General features: G+C 47.2%; 1 protein-coding gene across 4 annotated transcripts in view; it reads right to left on the bottom strand.

Moving 5' to 3' along the window:
• Positions 1–9,292: 9,292 nt before the first annotated feature.
• The window catches only part of BMF (Bcl2 modifying factor), a 43,776-nt gene continuing 32,334 nt past the window's right edge, over positions 9,293–20,734 (bottom strand). For 2 of the 4 annotated variants that reach the window (XM_040067196.2, XM_040067195.2), the window contains one exon: positions 9,296–9,526. In XM_040067196.2, the coding sequence (XP_039923130.1) occupies positions 9,335–9,526 (192 nt within the window). In that variant the 3' untranslated portion in view covers positions 9,296–9,334. Of the gene's footprint in view, positions 9,527–20,734 lie in introns of all 4 variants that reach the window. The other 2 variants (XM_040067200.2, XM_040067203.2) reach the window with 2 other exon arrangements.

Raw genomic sequence — 20,734 nt, 5'->3', positions numbered from 1 at the left:
GGAGAGGGTGAGAGAGCACTGGCCTGGCAGATAAAAGCAACATCAAAAGGAGCAGGGAGCAGCTGTCCATCTGGAGAAGCAAGCTTTTTTTCTTCTTCTTCTTTTAGGAGAAAGAGATTGTCTCAAAGGATAGCCTCAAAAAATTTTGCACGGAAGAAGGAAAAAAAACACAACCAAAAAACAACAACCAACCCACCAGCAAGGGGGAGAGCAGAAAAGCCCCCGCAGCAAACAGAAGGAGGTGCTGCTTGGCAAAAGTCCCAGGCTGGATCATTTAAATCACTTTTAGTGCCTCCAAATGCCCGTTGCTGCCTCTGTTTATAGAGTCACAGCGAGAGGCCTGAAGAGAATATATTTCCCAAAGCAACATCTGAGCTTGGGAATGAATCAAAACTCACTTCGTACACAGCAAACCCTCTTTCCTCTGACCAGGCTTTTGTTCTGTTGCTGAGTTTGGTGTCAGCCTCCAACCCGACAAGAAAAAAACCCCAGTTTGATGACCAGATAGTCGAGTGTGTTTATGACAGGGAGGGTTTTGCAACACAGGCTTTCCAGTATGTGTAATTGCCAATAATAAACAATAAACAGTCTGCATATAGGTATTTGTATGTATCAGCGCAGCAGTGTAGGTGTAATTCTTCAGTGCTTCAAACTGACAAATTGCCCATCTATACCATTAATTTACAGACACAGAAAGCTCTTATCCTAGGCTGTAAATAGTTACTCAAACAAAACATGTACCCATCCCAAAATGGGAAGAAAACTGCAATCAAACTCAACAAATTAAGAAAATCCCAGTCAACATCATAAATGGAGCTGACAGAACCACCTCCCACTCCTGGCCTTGTTCAAGGGCTTCCTGTCATGTTTACTTGCACCTGAAGACATTTAAGAAGATGCACTTAAGAAGACAATATATTTCACAATTCAATATTGGTTGAAAATATATTTTAAAAATCAGATAGAGAGTGATATAAGATCAAGAAAGTCTAACTCATTTTTTTGCCAATCCAGCTCTCTCAGTATTGTGAAGCTGAAGGTTTGAAATTGAGTACCCAAGAGGATGCCAGGCTGCAGCTGTTGGAGACTCAAACTCTGCACTGGTAAAGTGAAGATGTTGCAAATGGCCTGTAACAAGTTTATCTATCCTGTGCTATTCCTCACATGGAAATACCTGAAAGATTCCCACGTGTACATTCCAGCAATGTACCTCATACCAAAGGGTGAAGGGATGAAGGACAGAAGCAATAGCCCCTTTCCCTCACAAGGTGGACAGCACCCTGCAGTGCTCCCTGCCTTCAAAGTCCAGCACAGCACAGCACAGCAGTCCCTGATGCAGGAACAAGATCTTCCTTCCTCTCAGCAGTGTGGGTACAAGCGCAGCCAAGGGCAGGTACCCAGCGAGCTGCACCAGACGTGATGTGAGCCCTGCCCTGGTGTCCCCTGACACCCTGTGGGGTGCTTCACAAGTGTGCCTCGAAACAACTCGGTGCAATACACATCTATGCAGGGCTTCTGCATCAGCTGGGAGACGGGAGGGAGGACGACCCCATTCACAATTCATCCAGAGACACTGATGGCCTCTCTTTGTGCCTGCACAGCCTCCCACAGTGGCAGCCTGGGGTGCTCCCCAAAACCTCTGGTGGCATCCAGAGGGCAGGCAAATGTGCCTGAGTGTGTCCAGCACACAGCATGTAGCATGGTGCAGGCAGTGCTACAGATCTTGCCAGCCTGGGGCACAAGGGCAGGAGCTGTGGGGCAATCTCCTGGGAACTAAGCTGAGATGTCCTCAAGCAGCGAAGGGAGAGGGCAATGCTGTCAGTACAGTAGATTGGATTACTAAGGTTATTTTAGCCAACTCACAACGGTCACCTGTGCACATTGGAGTACTTTGAGAAGACAGATACCTCCATCCGCAGTGCTATCCATGGCTCCTGCAGCACCGTCCTGTCCCCAGTTCAGGCATCCTCTGTGCCAAGGGCAGAGCCAATCCCTGCCTTGCTCACAGATCCAACTCCCACCTTCTCACTGCTGGGATAATAAATACCTCACGCCTGAGCACAGCATGGGGCCAGGCTGCTCTCCGCTCCCCAACAGCACGTCCAGGGGCGGCAGATTGGCAGGTTGCTGGAGGAGGAGAGCCTCACGGGCTGGCGGGCAGCCAGGACGCCGTGGCCTCCTGCCACAGACCCTGCATCTCGCAGGGCCAGCCTGCCAGACACGTCCCCTCGTCGCGTGACAGGCCACTGGGTTGTTTCACAGGCTAGAAAAGATTTGAGAAGGTCTGTTTCATCACTGAGAGGCCCGTGCAGGGTCCCCTTCACTGTCCTCACTAAGCCTGGGGGGTTGGTGAGTGAGCCTCCTCCTGGTTCTGGTTAAGAATTCGTGGCCAGGGTGCTGCAGATGACTTTCATCTCCCCAATGTTTCTGACGGGGATTCTCTGCATTTACTCTTGTTTGTGTTTTGCCAGCATCACCAGGGTGTAGACCTTCCCTTCCTGTTCTCCATCAGTGCAGCAAGGCAGCCAGCCCAGGAGAGCCCAGGACCCACACTGACCCAGCCATCGGGACAGCAGTGCAGGTGAGCTCCTGTCAATTCTGGATGCAGATAGCCAGTGGCCCTTTGTACCTCAGCTGTGTCTGTAGTCACCGCTGGTCTTTTACCCGAAAGCTGGGTTCTGTGAGTCCCCACATATCAAACTGCTACTTCCAGCCCCACTGTCCTGGCATGGCTCCAGTCCTGGCTTCCACAGTGGGAATAAGCAGAGAGCCTCTCCTTCCAAGCAGCTCTCGTGCCCAGTCCCACTCAGAGCCCCACAAACCCAAAAGCTGGCTCTGATGGTGTTGGTGAAGAAGAGAGTGCTGTTTTGCCCTCAAGAACGGGCTATCTGCCATGAACCACAGATTCAAATTGTGGTGAAGACTAGGGATGCCCATACATACACATTTTCAGATGTGTTCTCTTTTTCTATGGATAAATATCTCCAGTTGGATATTTTAGGATAGTTTTCTTTAAGCTTCATAGATTTCTCATGGTTTTCTGAATATTTGGTTGGACCAGCAGGTCAAAGGCCCCTTGCTGTGCTGCAGCATATCTCAGGGTTGCAGACAGGTGTCCAGGAGTCACCCCAGTAAGTCCAATACATAGACCTAATATGTGCATACTGCCCCAATATCTAAATGTCAGTTTAAAATGCAAAGAATAACAGGACACACACATGCTGTGCATCTGTCTGCAAAGTCTTAAACAAAAATATGGGAGCCCTAGAGCAGAATTTGTTGCAAACGCATTACTCGAGTCTACTTGGTCTATTCTTAGCGTGTTCCCCTCCACAGTAACAGGTCATGTTTACAGACTGGTACTTGTGATCTCTTTGATTCCTCATTATTATCTCCCAGCTGTGTCTGGAGCAGAAGTTTCTGATGTTGCTCACTACTGTGGTGGCCACTTCTTGTTCCTGCGGTGCACCCTGTATGAAGGCTACTCATCTAATTTCCCCATGACCTCATGGCACAGGATTTGCACTCCACAGCTCCAATGGCTTAGATGGAATTATTCCAGACATAGCTGAATATAATTTCTATCAGAATCTCGACTGTATTTTAACCACATTTAGCCCCTGACTGTGTTTCAATTTTGTTTCACCTTCCACAGACATATAAAATGCTCTTGCACTTGCACACCGTTGCAGTGAGTGCAGCCTGGGAGCTGCTCTGATCAGCCAGGCAGAACGTGTCGGTGCAGAACCAGCTGTTTCTGATGGCTGGACCAAAGCTGAGACCTGTGCATCTGCTGGACAGCCATCTGAGCCTGAATCTTGCCCTTTTTAGCGTGCTTTGTTTGAGCATGTAAAAAAATGCTTACAAAAACAACATCTGAAAGAAATCCTTCCAGTTTTAAGGGTAAATGTCCAGAATGGTAATTTATTAAAGCAAGTCCCACCAGACCATGCACAGGCTCTGAAGAAATGGCCCAGAGGCGCATAGCGGACTGAGAGCAAATCCTGAGAGTTTGTCAGAGTAAACTCTTGTACCAGTTGCTTTCTTCTTGTTTCCACACCGAGCACCCCTCGTGCTCCAAAGGACTTGAAAGACCCCGAGGAAGATTGCACAATGAAAGTGCTCCTGTTAATGCAGCACCCTTGTCAAGCTCATGAAACTTTCCCCAGAGCCTCAAGAAGCCTGGTTTCTGACTCTTTGTTTTGCTTCACCAGAGCTCTGCCTGTACTGAAGGGGTTACTGTCTCGTACAATATAACAGTGAGGCTGACTTGGCTGGAACAGACATTAACTTCCACAGTAAATCTGGCAGGAGCTGGTAATTACAGAAAAAGCAGCCAGGGGTCATGGCCAGCCAATGCTCTGGAGTAACAGAGCAGAAAATCAAAACAGAGGGGGAAGGGAAATCATATTCATCATAGTCTTAGGGCTGAGGTCGGTCTTCTCCGAACTATCAGGAGCCTGTCGTCAATTGTTATGTTTAGAAGGAGCCTCTGGAAGATGAGGTAATAATAATGTTAAACATTAACTTGTTAGTGCTCCCGCTGCACTGCAAATTCACCTCCACCCCAGCACAGCTGGGAAGGGGGAATGAACGCTCCCTGGAAACAGCCAGGAATACAGGTCACTAATTGCACTCCTGCATTTGTCCCATTTCTGGCAGGTTTCTAATGCTAACACGCGACCCAAACGTTCCTGCTTCATGCGTCCTGTGCTCTCCCCCAAGTCCTGCATTGTTTCCACTCTCCAGCACACAATTCTGCCCTCTCCACCCCTCCGGAGAGTGGGTGGCAGGGCAAGGGAGGTCTGCCTGCCTGCAGCGCTGCCTCTGAGCTGGCGGGGACAGCACCCATGTGACTCCTGCACAGGGTGGCAGAGCCTCACGCATGAAGCAGGAGCAAGCATCAAGTGCCTTCGTGGCATCCTGATAAAGCCTGGGAGAAAAGAAAATGAGTGATGTTCCTGCTGTCCTACAACCCCCCACAGCTCTCTACTCCACCACCTTTCCTCCCAGCCTGAACTGAAATAGTGGCTGCCCTATACCTGTGCCTGTAAGCAGGCTAGCACTTCCTGAGTCCATCCATGAAGCTGTGAGGTCACACAGGATGTGAAGGGTTGTAAAATGCAGGGCAACAACAGGTAAAATAGTTACTTTGACACTGGAAAAGCCAAAAGCACTTCAGTTTGGACTTTGGCTTGGGCTCTCACATGCACAGAAACCATCACACCCTCCTGATGGGAAACCCTATCCTTTGACAGAGTTGCCTAGATTAAACAGACAACATCCCATTTCAGAAACAGAGGAAAATGGGGCTTTATCCCTGGCCATGGTGCAGTTTGGCACGTACCCTCTGACTGCTGCCTGGCCTCACCCAGCCCTTCTGTAAATAGAGGGTATTAAACCTGCCTTAAAGATGTGCTGAGGCTTAAATAATCCACAGTTACAGAGCACTGCTGACATCTACAGAAGATGAGAGCCATTAAAATGGAGAATTCAATTATCAGTGGGAATATAAAAGAACTTGAGGTCTAATGCACAGAAAACACGGATTAACTGATGCAGATTGAGCTGGCCTCTGGAAAAAGTCATTGGCACGGGTGGTCCCGTGTGCTATGTACACAGTGGGTTTGCTTGTGTGGCAGCAAGGAGAGAGAAGCCCCTCATCAGCTGCTGCAGAGGGGAGCCAGAACAAGAGATGCTTTTCTGCCAGGCTGGCTTTCTGGCTCAGGCTGAATGATGCTGGAGAACGCTGGAGGAATGGTTTGTTTACTCATTAAATAACTAACGAGGTGGCCCCTGTCCGGCTCTCGGCATGCCGGCCGGTGCTCAGTGGAGCGGAGGTGGCGGCCGCTGGTAGAGGCAGTGGGTGACCAACAGACTGGGAAAAGAGAGGGCAGGAGCCCTGCATGCCAGCCCCAGGCCACTGACCCCACCCCACTGGTTGTATCCCATCAGAGTTTACTCTCCAAGTGGTGCTGGTGTTGCAGTAACCCTATAGAAAATGCACAGGGTGGTAAAACAAGACACCTGTGAGTGTATGTAACGCAGGAATGTGTGAATTATAGCTTTAAAGAATAATGAAAAGAAAATTGAAAATTATGCACACTGTCTTCTACCCACTCTCCTGCATCTCCTCCTTGCATTCATAAAAACCTATTAAAAATGGGGGGAAAAGGGATACTGGGTCAGACTGGTTCTTAGCTGCTGGCAGCCACTCAGTGCAGTACGGCAGGCAGCACACACCACACACCACACAGCAGCCTGTCCCAGCACTCACATCCACTGCAGCCCAGTGACACACAAACAAGTCCAGTGCAATTTGTGACCACTGTGGAGGGAGCCTTGGTAGCTGTGTGCTGCTCGAGGATGGGCAAGCAGTGCATGTCTGCTCACAGCAGCTGTGATTCAGCCAGTGGAACGCAGCCTATGGAGAGGCAAGATGTGGCCCTGGCACTTGTGGGCCAGGTTGCAGCTGGGTAATAACCAAGCCATGGCATCACACTGGGATGTATTTTCAGGCTGCTTGATGGGCTGCAGTGCATGCCTGGGGCTGGAGCTCTGGCTCCTTTTCCCTGTATTTCTGTTCAAATTAAAACCAGGAACTACGATCATCTTTTTCTTCAGAAGAATTCTAGCCCAGTCTCTGCAGACCCAAGGTGTTAACATAATCTTCAGGTGTTCACACAAACTCTGGAGCACTTCTCTGAATTGCAGGCTGCCTCTGTTCAGGTGCCACACCATTCACAGAAACGGGAGCCCACACAGCTGCCCCCAGGACCCACCAGTGCTCTACCACCCAGGCTTTGAAGAGAGCTGAAGGAAGGAAGGCAGTCCTGTCACTGGGCATGCAGCTCTCCTGCTGATACACAGGCATGATTCCCCCCGCATAGCGTTGGGGAGGCATCATTTGCTAAAATTAAATATCTCCAGGGTAAAAGGTTCAGGTTTGGACCTCTATGAGGGGGGCCAAACTGAGTGCCACTTGAACTTTTTTGAACCATAAAATGTAAGGACACACAAAAATAATAGTCCAGGGATCTTCTGAAGTTGTGGGAACAATTCTGACTTTAAATACAAGTGCAATTTTCTCTAACCTCAGTGTCATGATTCAGCATTTCTAAAGTAAATAATTTACAATAACAAAGGCAAGAAACTAAGACATTTGTGTAGGATCAAGGTAGAAATGAATTTTGCAACATGAGAGAGATGAAAGGTAGATTATCATGGAAACAGAACATCTTGATCCTACCACTAAGGAAAAGCTGAATCCTCCACCACAAAACCTAGTCTGAGTCATTGTATAATGAACCAAGCATTGCTCACAAAAACTCAGCTCTGAGGTCTTTTTTTCTGATAATAAAAACAGTGCTGATATTTTTATATTGAGTTAATGGTCTTGAAGAAGAGCCACAAAATTGTTCTTTGCTGTACAAACCACTACTGAAGAGGAGAAGAAAATCTGGAGGGTGGCAAAGAGATTCTGGATGCACTGCTTATTTACCATGTCATCACACACACAGCCCCCGACCCCCACCTGACCACCACCCCCCCGGACCAGCACCTAAACCCACTTGTGTGCTTGTTGGAAATGACAAGCTCTGTTCTCAGGGCTGTGGAGATTTACCATACGATTCAAAGAAAAGTAGAAACCCTCCTGCTTTCTCCTAGTGTTTGCCAGTTCTACTAACACTGAGGAGGCGAATGCCAACATAACTTAAATCTCAGCAGACCTTTACTGAGCTTGCTCAGTGTTTCTATCCACATTTTACAGCTGGAGAAACACGTTCAAAGGCAGGACCTTGACACTACCAAGTGTGCTTTTACAGAATGGATTCAGCTGCCTCAGAATTAGCAAAATGAGCTTTGGCTTAGGCAGGTCTCCTTTCCTAGGAGCAGAGTCCCAAAGGCAGCTGAAAGCCCCTCAGTTTACAGCCATCTCCCAGCAGCACTAATGCTGCTTGTCCAGTACTAGCAAGAAGGGTTTTCTATGGACATTTTGCCTGGGTGGGGTAAAGATTAAATGGTTTGCCCTGGACCAGTGTACAGGTTAGTGTCAGAACCAGGAAAGGTAGCTAAATCTCTGGCTCATGCAGTTAAGGATGTGTGCAGACAATTGGGCTGGGAGCCTGTCATCACCTCTTATGAGGAAAGTGAAAGGGGGAGGCCTCTTGGAGAGCATTAGTGCTTTTATTGAAGAGAGATATTACAAAAGATTGCACAGTGGAACATGTTCCAGAATCAGGAGGGAACTCAACCCTAAATCTTTTGATTCCTTTTGCAGCTGGAAACATGTCACAGCAGGATCCACTGCAGGACCTAGTGCTGGAAAACAATGGAGATAAATGGTACAAGAAGGCTTTTCTCATGTAAAAAACACACCTTTTCTTTTTTTTTTTTTTTTTTTTTCTTTTTCCTAACACGAAATTGTTTTCACACAGGCCTCTCCCTAACACTAGGACAGGCTGAGGAATGAGTAGATGCGGCACGTGACACGAAGGTGGAATTCAACAGCCGATGGAAGAGCTGCTGATCTAAATTATACTTCACTTTAAGGCTGTATGACCCTTTTTCTTACCCTTTGACTGGACATTCTGAATGCTTCCGACACAGATTTCCATACTTGAACCGCAATATTTCAGACACTGCAACTGTAAAACTCAGTGAGGAGCAGCCTGAGAGCTTGACTCCCTCACCTTGAACCTCCTTGGATGTGGTCAGGGCGTAGCCAGTCACTGATGTGTGAAAGCCAGCATTTGCTTGCTCACTCATTTGCTTTCAACCTCCACCCCCCATAGCCATTGAAATGTTGCTTTTGGCAAGAACTGGGGCACAGGGGAGGGACAATTACCACGAGCACTCATTGTTTGCAGAATGTTTTTCTTAATGCCTTAGAAAAAAAGAGAAAAGGGTCAGGTTGAAAGGTCAGCCGACCTTTTTGTTTTCTTTGGAATGAGAGATTCAAACTCTTCAGAAAATGTTTTATTAGCTCTTCTGAATTTCACTTTCCGCAGAGGTTTTCTCTCCAGGCGATGTTTAGAGGCACCAGCAAGGAGAGTCCACGCTCGTCAAGCTGAAGGTGATTTAAGGAGAAGGACAAGATCTATACTTTGGGTAATGGAAAGCAGTTCTTTGCTTCAAGTTTTGTTATGAAAGAAGAAAAAAAAAAAAACAAACAACAAAAAAAAAACCAAACAAACCAACAAAAAAAAAAAAAACAACACCACGCTAGTGAGAAAGGAGGAGCTTGGAGAGCGAGCAAAGGGCTGTGGAGTCAGTTTTACATTAGCCCTGGTCAGCAGTCACTGGAAACTCCTCCGTTTGATTCAACTCCCAGCTAGTCCCCCTCGCCAGGAGCATTTGCAGTAGATAAGGAACGTCTCTCAGACAGTCCCGCGCAAGCAGCGCCGCAGCCTCTGGAGCGGGGTGGCGGGCGAGGGCACGGCCGTGTCCTGGGAAGGAGGCACAACAGCGGGCTGGCATTGAGTGGAGCGGCGCTCCGGCTCTGCCTGCCTGACCCCTTCTCTCCCTGTGGAAAAACACAGAAAATGAGATTCCTCTCCTTTGTGAAGGGCTTTCAAACCTGATGACAAAAGGCAGTATTCAGAGCTGGAAACTATTATTGTTCTTCTCTGGGGGCATTCAGTCCACGACAGGTTGGAGATTCAGCAGTAAATGAGTATAAGAAAATGCCATTTACTATAGCATATATGTGAAATAAAAGATTTCATTCTCTTCATTTTGGTAACTCTTCTTACCACCTTATATTTGCCAAAGTGTATTTCCGAGGTAATCCAGGTAGTTCTATTCATGTTAATGGCTCTCAGAAAGGCTGATTTCTACTTTTTCATTTTCAGAGCTGCAGTCATTGAGATGTAAAAGACATGGGCACCAGAAAGAGATGCTCCTGAAATTAGGGTCATCAGAATAGCGTGGGGGCCCTCAGGGATGGAGTTCAGACCACCATCCTCTCACCATGGATAAATGAATAAGAAAAGAGTGGTTTTGCACACAGCCCCTCTTCATCAGCAGGCACTGAAAAAGCTTGAGTTTTGCATCCATATTTCTCAAATTGCTTCACAGCAGGAGCAGACATCACTTCCCTCTCCACCAATACTGTAGCGCACAGGTGCCAAGCCTACCTGATACATTGCTGCAAGGTTCTCAGCTGATTGCGGGGATGTCAGTTGCAAACCCAGGCATGTCTGTGCATGGCAATGAGCAGCCCCCTGACACAGATTCAAGAAGCAGGTCTAAATAAACCAGGATAACACTGGGTGCAGAAAGCAGCTTAGCTCTTGGAAGCAGAAGAGCTATGTCAGCACGGCATCCATGCTGGAGGTAGCCCAGATGATAAACCTGCTACCTGGGGTTGCTGCAGTGCTCATCCAGCATGGTTGCTGGGCTCCCAGGCTCCAAGGCAATGGTTTGGGAGAGACCTCAGGGGCTGCGACACCACAGTTCATGAAGCAACACGGGCACCTTTTCTTTGGAGGTGGGAACAGAGGGTATAGCTTATCATTTGCCCATGGTCCCTTCCTATTCACACCTCCTTCATCAGTGTGTCTGGGTGTCAATTCTGTCTAGCTCAGGAAGCACAGTGGCTCCCCATGGGTTTCACCAGCCCCCAAAGCAAGCCATTAGGAGCACTTTACATCCTCAGCAAACCTCCTGCCTCTGGATTCAACCCCCAGCTCAGAGGACAAGCCCAGATATGGCTTCTGTTCACAGAACAGCGCTGCCCTGCTGTGTTGCCCGTGCAGTACCACCAAGCCCTGCTTCCCCACGGGTACCAGACTCTCTGGGTGCTGCACAGGACAGGGATGGTGCAGGCTCACTCTGTAGTTTCACCAGACAGGCATTTTGGTCAGCTGCCTGGGTTTGGGATGGCAGTTTGATCCTGCAGAATAAACCTATGGATCACCGATCGGAGCAGCCTGAGTTTCAGAGCTAGGCACCCCCCATGAATCCGAGCTACAAAAACAGAGCCCTGACCCTCTCCTCAGGCTGGGTAACCAACGCCCTGGCAGCTCGGCGAGCGGGCGGACTCTGTTACCTAATCTCCAGCTGTGGGCTCCGCGCCGTGCCAAGTCTCCTTTGGCTCTGTCTAGTAATAATCGTTTCTGGAGCCCCGCCAGGGCCTCCTGCCAGTTCCAGTCACACTCTACTAATGCGAGAGGCAGAGTTTATTAATTCATCGCCAAGGCCCATTGTCTGGGACACTGCCTGGCTGTTTATTTACTCCAATATGGTCTGTATTTACTCAGACAGAGCAAGCGAGGGGACTTTGTTTAACTTTGCAAGACCTTCTGCTGGAGGAGACATGTGACCTTATGCAGAACTTCAGATAAATGTGCAGAGCTCGAGAAGGACCTTTTTTTTTTTTTCCAAGTGTGGCCTCAAATAACACCGGTAGCCGGTATTGACAAACTGTAGCAAAGTGTAATAAAGGAAAGGAAAACATAATAGAGTTCTCATTTGAAATACATTCGTGAGTGTTTTGGAGATAAAAGCAGAAAAACAAGCATGTACCCTAGGACTGAGGCCACGAGATAGGGATTTGCAGCAAAGGGAAAGGGCTTTGCCTACAGAAAGGGACAAGTCAAGACATGTCAACCTGAGGCCACCCTCCCCTTTCCACCGGCCTCCAGCAGCGTGACGCTGCAACTGGAGGTGAGAAGAGCCTTCTGCTGAGGACATGTCATGGCACCTGAGGGCAGTATGCTGGCTGGGATACCAAGGGGCACACAAGAGGACCGATTGCAAAGCCCATTTAAAGCTTTGTCAGTCGGGAGAGTACTTTTTCCAGGTAACCCTGCTGTACTGGCATAACCCTTGGTGTGAATTTCTCTTGGAATAAACGTGTCTTCTGCTAATGCAATTGAAACTGATGATTAAATATGATGTTTCCTTCAGCAATAAAACCTGTTTAAGGAACTCCTGTCTTCTTGTCCTTGCTCTCACCTTCACATTGTTCTCTGTTGCACCTTCATTTGTTGTGAAATTGTGCTGTGAACCGAATCTTTGCAAGAATCTCTATTTGGGAATGAAGAAAAAAAAAAGCCAAACAAACTTTTCCCCTATAACATAAGATATTTGCAGTCCTGGCTAAAACACCTCCATGTACTATGTACTTGTATACTGGGCCAACTCAGTCCAGGGAAAAGCTACTGTATTCCTTTAATTCCCTGGTTTATTCAATGTGGTAGGAATTGTGCATGCATGTATGTGTATATACAAACATACAACCACTTACATGCATGTGTGTATTTATAGAGACAATCCCCCTGGGAGTGGGGGGTAGGGAAAAATAGGGCCAGTGCATGCTCTTAGTCTGGCTTGTTTTAAGTCAGATCCTCAATGCTATTGTAACATGGTTTTGTATTTAATTTCCTGTGTTTGTAACTCTAGCCAACTTCCAGTGTTGCTTGTGTGAGTGTTTGTTTCGGTTTCTCTGAGGGCCTTTCTTTTGTTGGAAAGTGTGAGGATTTTAACATAGCTGTTAACACCGCACTAAAAAGCCTGATCTTGTTTTCACTGGGGAAACAGCTAACTCACCCTTGCGCTCGCAGTGGGAGCGGTGCTGGTTTCCGTGTCCAGCAGCAGCATCTCCACACGCCGGCCCTGCCCGGTCTGGGCACACGGTACAGCCATCCCTGGGGAAGGTTTCGCTCCCGCTTTGCACCACTGTGAAAGATCTGCGTGTCTTAAGCAGCAGCCCAGGCTATGACTGACAGCAGGTGGATTTAGTTCCTGCATCTCCAGTTTTCTTGTCTTTGGTGGACGTGCCCCGGCTCCCGCAGGTGGATGAGCAGGACACGCTGCATTGCTTACCCCATGCCGCTGCTTCACACCTTGGTGCAGACCAGCTAGGTGTGTCCAAGTTGTCATGGGCATGGGAAAGCCCACAGTCCACGTGCTCCTCCCTTTGGCCTTGCCAGCGAGGCCTCTCCGGGCGCCAACCAGGGCTCTGCTTCCTCCCTGCGGCCTCAGGCCCCCCCTCAGCGTGCTGCACGCTTTGCGCAGGGACAAGGGACCTCGGGGCACTGACGGCACCACCCACGGGAAACCGTGTTTGCTGGGGGGGGCGACGGTGTTTTCTGTGGCCAGCTGACCACCGCGCCCTCGGGGGCTGCCGTGGCTTGAGGCCTGTCCCTGCCATGCCGCTCGCGGCTGAGGCAGGCTGAGGCACGGCCACCCCTTCCGCCTGCTGCCAGCGGGGCTGTTTGCACTGCGCTGCCATCGAGGGCTGCTGCCCGCCCTCCACAGGCAGCCGGCCTCTCCAAATATACACAGCGGCTGATACCCTTTGTTTGTTTACTGGAGGAGTTTTGCAATGGAGTGTGAAGAGAGGGATGCAGCCGTCGGGGTACCACGCTTGGGGTAGTGCCAAAGCAGGGGGGAGGTGACCGGTGGGCTTGTGTCTCTGTGCAGAGCAACACATATCGCCTTCCCTGGATTTTCCTTTCCACTGGGAATCAGCAGCCTCCATGGTGGAAGGAGGAAATTGCAGTAGAAGTTCAGGATGCTCTGGTCTTCTGATATGTACTGTGAAGGTCGTGCTATTCTCCTTTGAACTGCATTCTCCCAAAATGCCTAGAAGTGAGAGGATCAGCTCTTGGGATGTGGGTACCTGGGCTGGGCAGAGCCTGGCGTTTCTCTGCCATAGCACAGCATCACTGTCACTCCTCCCAAGGGCTCACACCAACACCTGCTAGTTCAATTGTCAGAAGAGTGGCTTGACATTTTCCGTGAAGGGTTCCCGTATATATGTTCTATACTGGCCCACTCCAATCCACATTAGTGAATTTTCCATGCTTTTGGGGCCTGGGGCTGGTATTCCCCAGTGGTTTATTTGGAGTAGCATGTGAATCCTAGAGGATGTGTAATCTTATGTTGACCATTGGGCCTCATTTGTGTATTTTATTAGTTAATTTTTAAACACTGACCTAGATCTCTGTATCCATTTTAAAATAATCCAAATTATAAATAAACAGACTGCCTAGCATGCGCTTGGAATAATAAATCAGGAGAAAAACAATTAAACACAACAGAAAAAAATTGGTCTTGAGAGAAAACAGACATTGAAAGAAGAAAAGGCACACCAATATATATTCTAGAGGGAGAAGGAGAAGTAATACAAGACTGAAAGAAAAAAAAGGTAAAAAAACTTCACATGCTTAAAAACTTTAAGAAAAGAAGGATTGAATTCAGGCAATTAATAATGCAGCATTAGCACAAACATCTCTGTTAGGCTTAATTACAATAGATTCATCTTAATGAAAAATCAATCCTCTAAGCAGCTCTTAATATTCACCTTCACTGCTTGTACCTGCTAACTGAGCCTGGACCCATATCACATCAAAGATTACACACAGCTGAGTTCCACTCCCCAAGGGGCTGGTGAAGGCAGCCCTGCCATGGGGGCAGAAGGCAACCTGGGGGCAAGAGGACCCCAGCAGCCGTGATGAGGAACAGGGGGCCTGTTGCCCTCCTGTGCAAGTAGCCCAGGCTGTTTGGTGCAGACAGGGGGAAGAAAAGGAGCGGCTTTTCACTTGTCCAGCTGCTCTTTATTACCTCTGAGTTTGGTGACACAGGCAGTGGTATTTGGCTCTCACTTCAGGAAGCACATTTGGCAGTGCAGTGGGTGAGAGCCATTCGCTGGCACTGTGGCCCATTCACTCATGGACCTGAACTGCCATACCTATTCACAGTCTGTTTATTTTGTATCATCTCTTTGGCAGCAGCCAACATTTCTTTTTCCAGAAGATGCAAGAAATCTTCTCTAGTAGTCTGTCCTGGAGAAAACTCCTTCTCTGTTGCCAATAGAAAGAATTTGATTTATGTTCTTCATATGACAGCTCTCATTTAATGTTGAAAGTCAATGTTCTTGCACAGTTCCGTCTAGCTTCATTTACTCACTCTTGAACACAGTGATGTGGCAGTAAGTCTGCTGATTAATTACACACTGTATCTGAAAAATGAAGACCGTGCTTAGGGTGGCCCAGCACACCACTGGACCAGCAGTGGAATGCTGAAAATGGACTGCCACCATGGCTCTAGAGGGAGTAAAGTTACCTCCATCCCTCCTGAGACACAGACACTCACTGCAGATGTGCAGACACAATGCCAAACTCTGGGCATTTTGCTAGACCAGTTGGGTCAGAAAGCACAGGCCACCCCTCGTGTGCCCACCAGGACTGACATTCACAAAGCATCCATCAAGCTCCAAATAAAAGAGCACAGAGGACTCACTTCTCTTGAGCGAGGTATCCTTGGTGTACACTGCTGCTGCAGTAAGACCAGAAGGGGGCCTGGTGGCTGTATTGGTCTGTAATCTATGAATCCTGTGATTTAAATGGCTACAGCACTGTTTCTGCCTTCACTTTTCCATCTCTTCCCCTCTCCCAGGCAGAAAGTCTGTAACATCCAGTTGCCCTAAGCTTCAAGGACCAGTCCAGCTCTCAAGAGACCTATGATATCTCCAGCACACCCTGCCCCAAAGCTCCAAGCTTGTGTCACAGGATGGTTTAAATGTTCAGCACACACTGAATACGGCACATAGTGTGCAGACCTTCCCAGCACCTTGAAAAAAGTGACAGCATAATAGGTACACCTTGGTGGGAGTAGTGAATGTCACCAGCATTTCCCCACCTTGGCTCCACTGTACTGCAGAAAAAGCTCTGAGCTGGGCTCAGGCAGTAGGAAGAGATCCAAAACCCTTTTCCAGAAGTTCGTAGTCTCTCCTGTGAATCAGAGCCTTTCTGGATACTGGTGCCACAGCTTACATGAGCAAGATCCTCACTTCCTGACTTATTTTTCTAACCTTCCTGCAAGGGCCGGTGGGCTTACCTGACCTAGACTCGTCTCTACCTTCCACCAGCAGCACCTCTGACCCTTCCTTCTGCAGTCAAGGGTTTCCCTGTCTTTCTGCGAAGGAGCAACTTGCTCTCCCAGCTTTGGCTAAGCAAGCCAACATCCCAAGGTGTTTCCAGCTGTAAGAACTGCCAAGAATATACACTATTTCAAGCAATATACACTATTGTACCCTAGATCCCACCTGACAGGGATGTGAAGCCAGAGGGGTTTGCCCATATCCTGGGTACTCCAGGAGACACCACTTTCCCCCCTCCACCCACTCTGCTGCAAGCAAGGGTATTCCCAGTGGGATGAAGATGAGTGCCTCCTGGTCCTCATCCTCTTCACACAGGATGTAGGTGGTATTTCAGGCAGGGTTTTCAGCACCTCATCAGTGCGTTATAAATTTCTAGGAGCTAGGAGACTTGCTCTGGATGATAGAAAAAAACATCAAAGTGACAAAGCTTCAGTTTAAGTATTCCAGACAAAACCCTTAAATTAAATAGGATGAATCATGAGTTAAATGCCATTTGTAAAACACTTCGGGATCTTTCCTGCATTTCATTGAGCTGCAAGGTATAGCCACCTTTCCCAAATATTTAACCAACAGACCTGACAGGAGCAAACATCCAAAGATTTGCTCATGTGATGCCTGCAGTTGTGAGGCTACCAAAGCGCTTGGCAGGCTGAAGGGCAAACAAAAGGGACAAATGGCGAGTGCAGTGTGTTTGTGGTTACTTCCTTCTGGGAAGCAGTGACCTGCCTGTCCCAGCACAGTGCAGCGTCTTGGAGCATAATACCCCAAAGCATGAATGGCAGTGACTTGCATCAAGGGATGGTCCCCACGATATCCACAGGGATATTTATGTCTGACTAAATAAACACCACCATACGTGGTGCATTTAGCCCATTAAGTAATTCCAAAGGGAGGCTGGAAGCAAAGGTACTCGGGCACCTGAGAGGATGCCAACACTGCAATATAAAGGCATGGCCAGAGACTTTGTAGCTCTGCAAGAGCTAGCTTTAATTACCTAGATCAGGTACTGATAATGCAGCACAGATTAGCTGCTCAAATATTTAGTTTTCTTGGGCCAGTTTTCCATCCAAGGCTGAGTCTCACATCACTATGGCTACTTAAGGCTGCAAGTTCTGACAGACCCTGCCTAAACAAGCTGTACTCCACTACTCTTCTGGAACAGAAAGGGTGTTCAGTCTTTCACTTCTCAACCAATAATTGGAAGCTGGTATGCCATCTGAACAAGCACAAAGCAATCCAAAATTCCCACCATGCCACAAAGCTCCTCCCCTTTTTTCTTGAGTATGCCCCACAGGAACTTTTGGTGACATGTAATGAAAAGCAGCCACAGGCAGGCTGCCCTTTCTGTCCTTGGCCTTGTGGAACATTTGATGCCCACACCTCTGCCATGATGCACCTGATGCCTTCCATGGATGCTCCTGTCTGGCCAGCACATTGTTTGCAGATGGATGTGCAGGCTGAGGGCTGTGGAACCAGGACCAGCTGGCTGAATAGATTGCTGAAGCAACTCTTGCACAAGGACCAGAGGGTTTTGGGTGGCAAAGGCAGAGGGTGAAGCTCTGCAGTGGGTCAGCTGGGGTGGAAAAATCTGTGGTTTCAGCATTGACAGACCAAACCAAAGTAATAAATAACTGCTATAAAGGGTTGAACTGGGGACTCCACGTACCTGTAACGTGGTAGTGTTTTGAAATGAACGGCCTCTGGAAGCACTGAGTAAACAGGTCAGAAGGTTTGGTGACTTCACATATCGGAAATATAAAAATTATACATTGCAGAATGAGGAGGATCCAAATTCCATTCTTTGCTGACATCCAACCAAAGGCAAACATGGCAGCACAAGCTCCATGCTCATAGGGATTCAAAACAAGGCCTTTCACCACAGCTTCCAAGCACCTGCTATCTCTTTGTTATCTTCTTAGAGGAAAGGATCAGGGCTTATTTTCCTGTATTTCCAGCTACCTTTGCTAGGGATCCAGCTGACTTAGTTTTCTAGCACAGACAGCAAGAAGCAGTTATTTGCTGGGTCAGCTTTAGATCCCTGGCTTCTCTATGAATCTCTCACTGGGCTACGTCTATTCTCAAAGAGCCTTCTAAATAACATATACAGTTTCAAGCCAAAAGGGAATTATGCTGTCCAGGCAGCTGTGGTTTATTTGTGTCAAGGTGGGGGCACTAATGTGTATTTGGCCATTCCAAATCACAATTCTTTCAACGTCTTCTAAATCTCAGCTTCATCATTCCTACAGAAACAGTGTCTGGTAACTATTCCAACACCTTAACTATTAAGTTGCTGGAAGTGCTTTCTTCTTTTCCTGCCTTTCTGTATGCACTTTTTTCTCCCATCAGGTTTAAAAAAAAGCATGCTCAATATGCATGTTAAATGATGTTAAAAAGTTGGGTGCAAAATGATATCTTTCAAAAGGCAATGTTTTTATGCTGCTATCATTTCTCCCACTAATATTTCCTTCTGTTCTCTAAATGTTCTTTCCTTCAAGCCTTCATTTTGTGGGTCTGCCAAACTGTCTATATTTTCTTAAATTCTCATTTCCTCTGGCACACATTTCTTGCTTATAGTTACAGTAACTAAAAAAAAAAAAAAAAAAAAAAAAAAAAAAAAAAAAAAAAATTTGCACTGAGCCCAATTTCCAGTATGTAATCTTCTTTCTTAATATTGCTCCACCATCCTTTTTATTCTCATGTTTCTGATTGCTACAAACTTACCTGTTAGGTTTGGAAACTATTAATTCACTTCATTTTCAGAGCTGTTCAAAAAGAACTAGGCAAGAAGCATCCTGGTCTGATGCCTTTTAGAAATTTCTGCTTGCTGTGCAAAGGCTGAATTTGTTCTTTGTTCTTGCTGGTTACTTGGGTGCTGCATCTCTTCCCTCTTACACCTCACTCCATTTTTCACAGCACCAGGGTTTTCTGTTACTCGGTCTCCCCCCTTCTTCCCCCCTCCCCTCTATGAACTGGGGAGTAGCTGTGTGTCTTAACAATATCTAGGGCTAATTTCTGCAGTGGATACTCATCTTTCTGGGATTCAGTGCACCAGGTTAGATAGAAAGATGTTTTGTGATTCAGGATTGCTTTGGGCTGTAGGAGCATTCCATGCTTACACAGGAAGTGGCAGAAAAACAGTATTAGGAAGAAAGCAGTGCAAAAACTACTACTTTCCTATGGAGCACTAGCACCACAAATGAGGTGAATGAGCAAATGTTTCATTTACAATAGTACTAGTGGCACCAATTTCCCCCAAGATGCTTTCTAGAGTATTCTGATTTGTCACAATACTATGGAGTATGGAAACCTCTGAGGAGAAATAAGTATTTTTCAGTCATTCTTTACAGAGATAAAGTGAGTCATCAAGATGTTGTTGCCCAGACTTTCAAAACAAGTTCATATTTTGTGCATTGAGTTCTCTGTGTGCTTACCATAATTGCAGACTTAATCACTGTAGGGATACACACATGTACAGGGGTAGCATAGTCAGGGACACTCCCTTTTCCCTGAAAACAGCACCCGTGCTGGTGGTGAAGTGAGGAAGGACCTTGGCATCCAGCTCCCTCAGGCTTCATGGAAGACCTACATGGCTTTCACTAATCACAGCCAGGATTTGTACAAGACTTTGCTTGTATCAGTCTCTTTCAACATGCAGGAAAAAATAGTGATGAGTTGATGTTATTTTCCTAGGAAGAATATGAGGAGGAACCTAACAAAACCAGCTGCAGCAAACCAAGACTACCTGTGACAAAGCAGAGAGCAGACGACAGTCTCTAAGGGGAGAAGGGAGATGAGAATAGGAGAAACGGGAGATCATAATGTTTCACTTCATCTAAAGTTGTAAGTCTCCCTCGCCTTTCAAACATCAGAAAGTCTGGCATTCACTACAGCTTCTTTCAGCCAAGGCAGCTTTCCCTCCCTGACGCTGTTTTGGGAGGTAAAAGAGCAGGTGACAAGAGGCTGTTGCATGACTTAGTCAAATGAGACTTGCTGCCCCTTGGAAACCAAAGTGTGCAAGCACAAGCCTTTGCTCCTGGTATCTTTTAGACACACACCACGGCTTTTTGCAACAACCAAAACATCAGAGCTGCTGGCTTAGACCTGGTGTGTTTTTGCCCCTGGTGGGAGGAGTGCTGTTCATAAAGCCTGCACTGGGATTGTTTACGTTCTGTCAGAAGGAGCTGCTTCCGTCGAGAAAGTCTCTCCCCACCAGCCATCTCAAGTATTTTCAGTAAGCTTTTCTAATCAAGAATTATTAGGAAACAAGTCCAAAAAGCCAGAGTTAAATCACACTGCTCTACCTAAAAGCAAAGAATATTTATTTTTGTCTCTATTTCAATATCTTTTGCCCTGGTGATGAAGGAGCTGATCCTGTTTTCAATTTTACATGTACTTATCTTGCTGACTTGAACTGTTGCAGAGAGAAGGAGATGCTAAGCTCTGAGCTGGGAGTTATTTAACAATAGCATCTCCTTTTGGAGACAGAGCAGGAAATCCTTTTAGGGTTGGGTTAGGAAAAAGGTGGGAAAGCATAAAGAGAAAGCAAATACAGCCAGTAAAGCCCCCCAACATGAATTCTTCTTGGCTGCAAGCCTGTAGCACAAAGTAGTGCTCTGATGAAATCTATTACTTTATGAGCGGGGTACCTTTAAATATTTTTGAGTCAAACATCCTTAAGCCATTTTCCTCTAAGTTTGTGATATTTCTGTGTAGATTCAATACACTGCAAAGAAAGGCCAGCATCCCAGGATGTGAGAGACTTGTGAGGGCACTTGCAAGCAGATCTCGGGAGACACCACTGAGAGCTGAGGATCGCTCTCCTGGGCAGAAGTGCTTTGGTGG

This window comes from Hirundo rustica, chromosome 6 (assembly GCF_015227805.2).
Source record: "Hirundo rustica isolate bHirRus1 chromosome 6, bHirRus1.pri.v3, whole genome shotgun sequence".
NCBI classification, from domain to species: Eukaryota; Metazoa; Chordata; class Aves; order Passeriformes; family Hirundinidae; genus Hirundo; species Hirundo rustica.
This window is presented reverse-complemented; position numbering and strand designations above follow the sequence as displayed.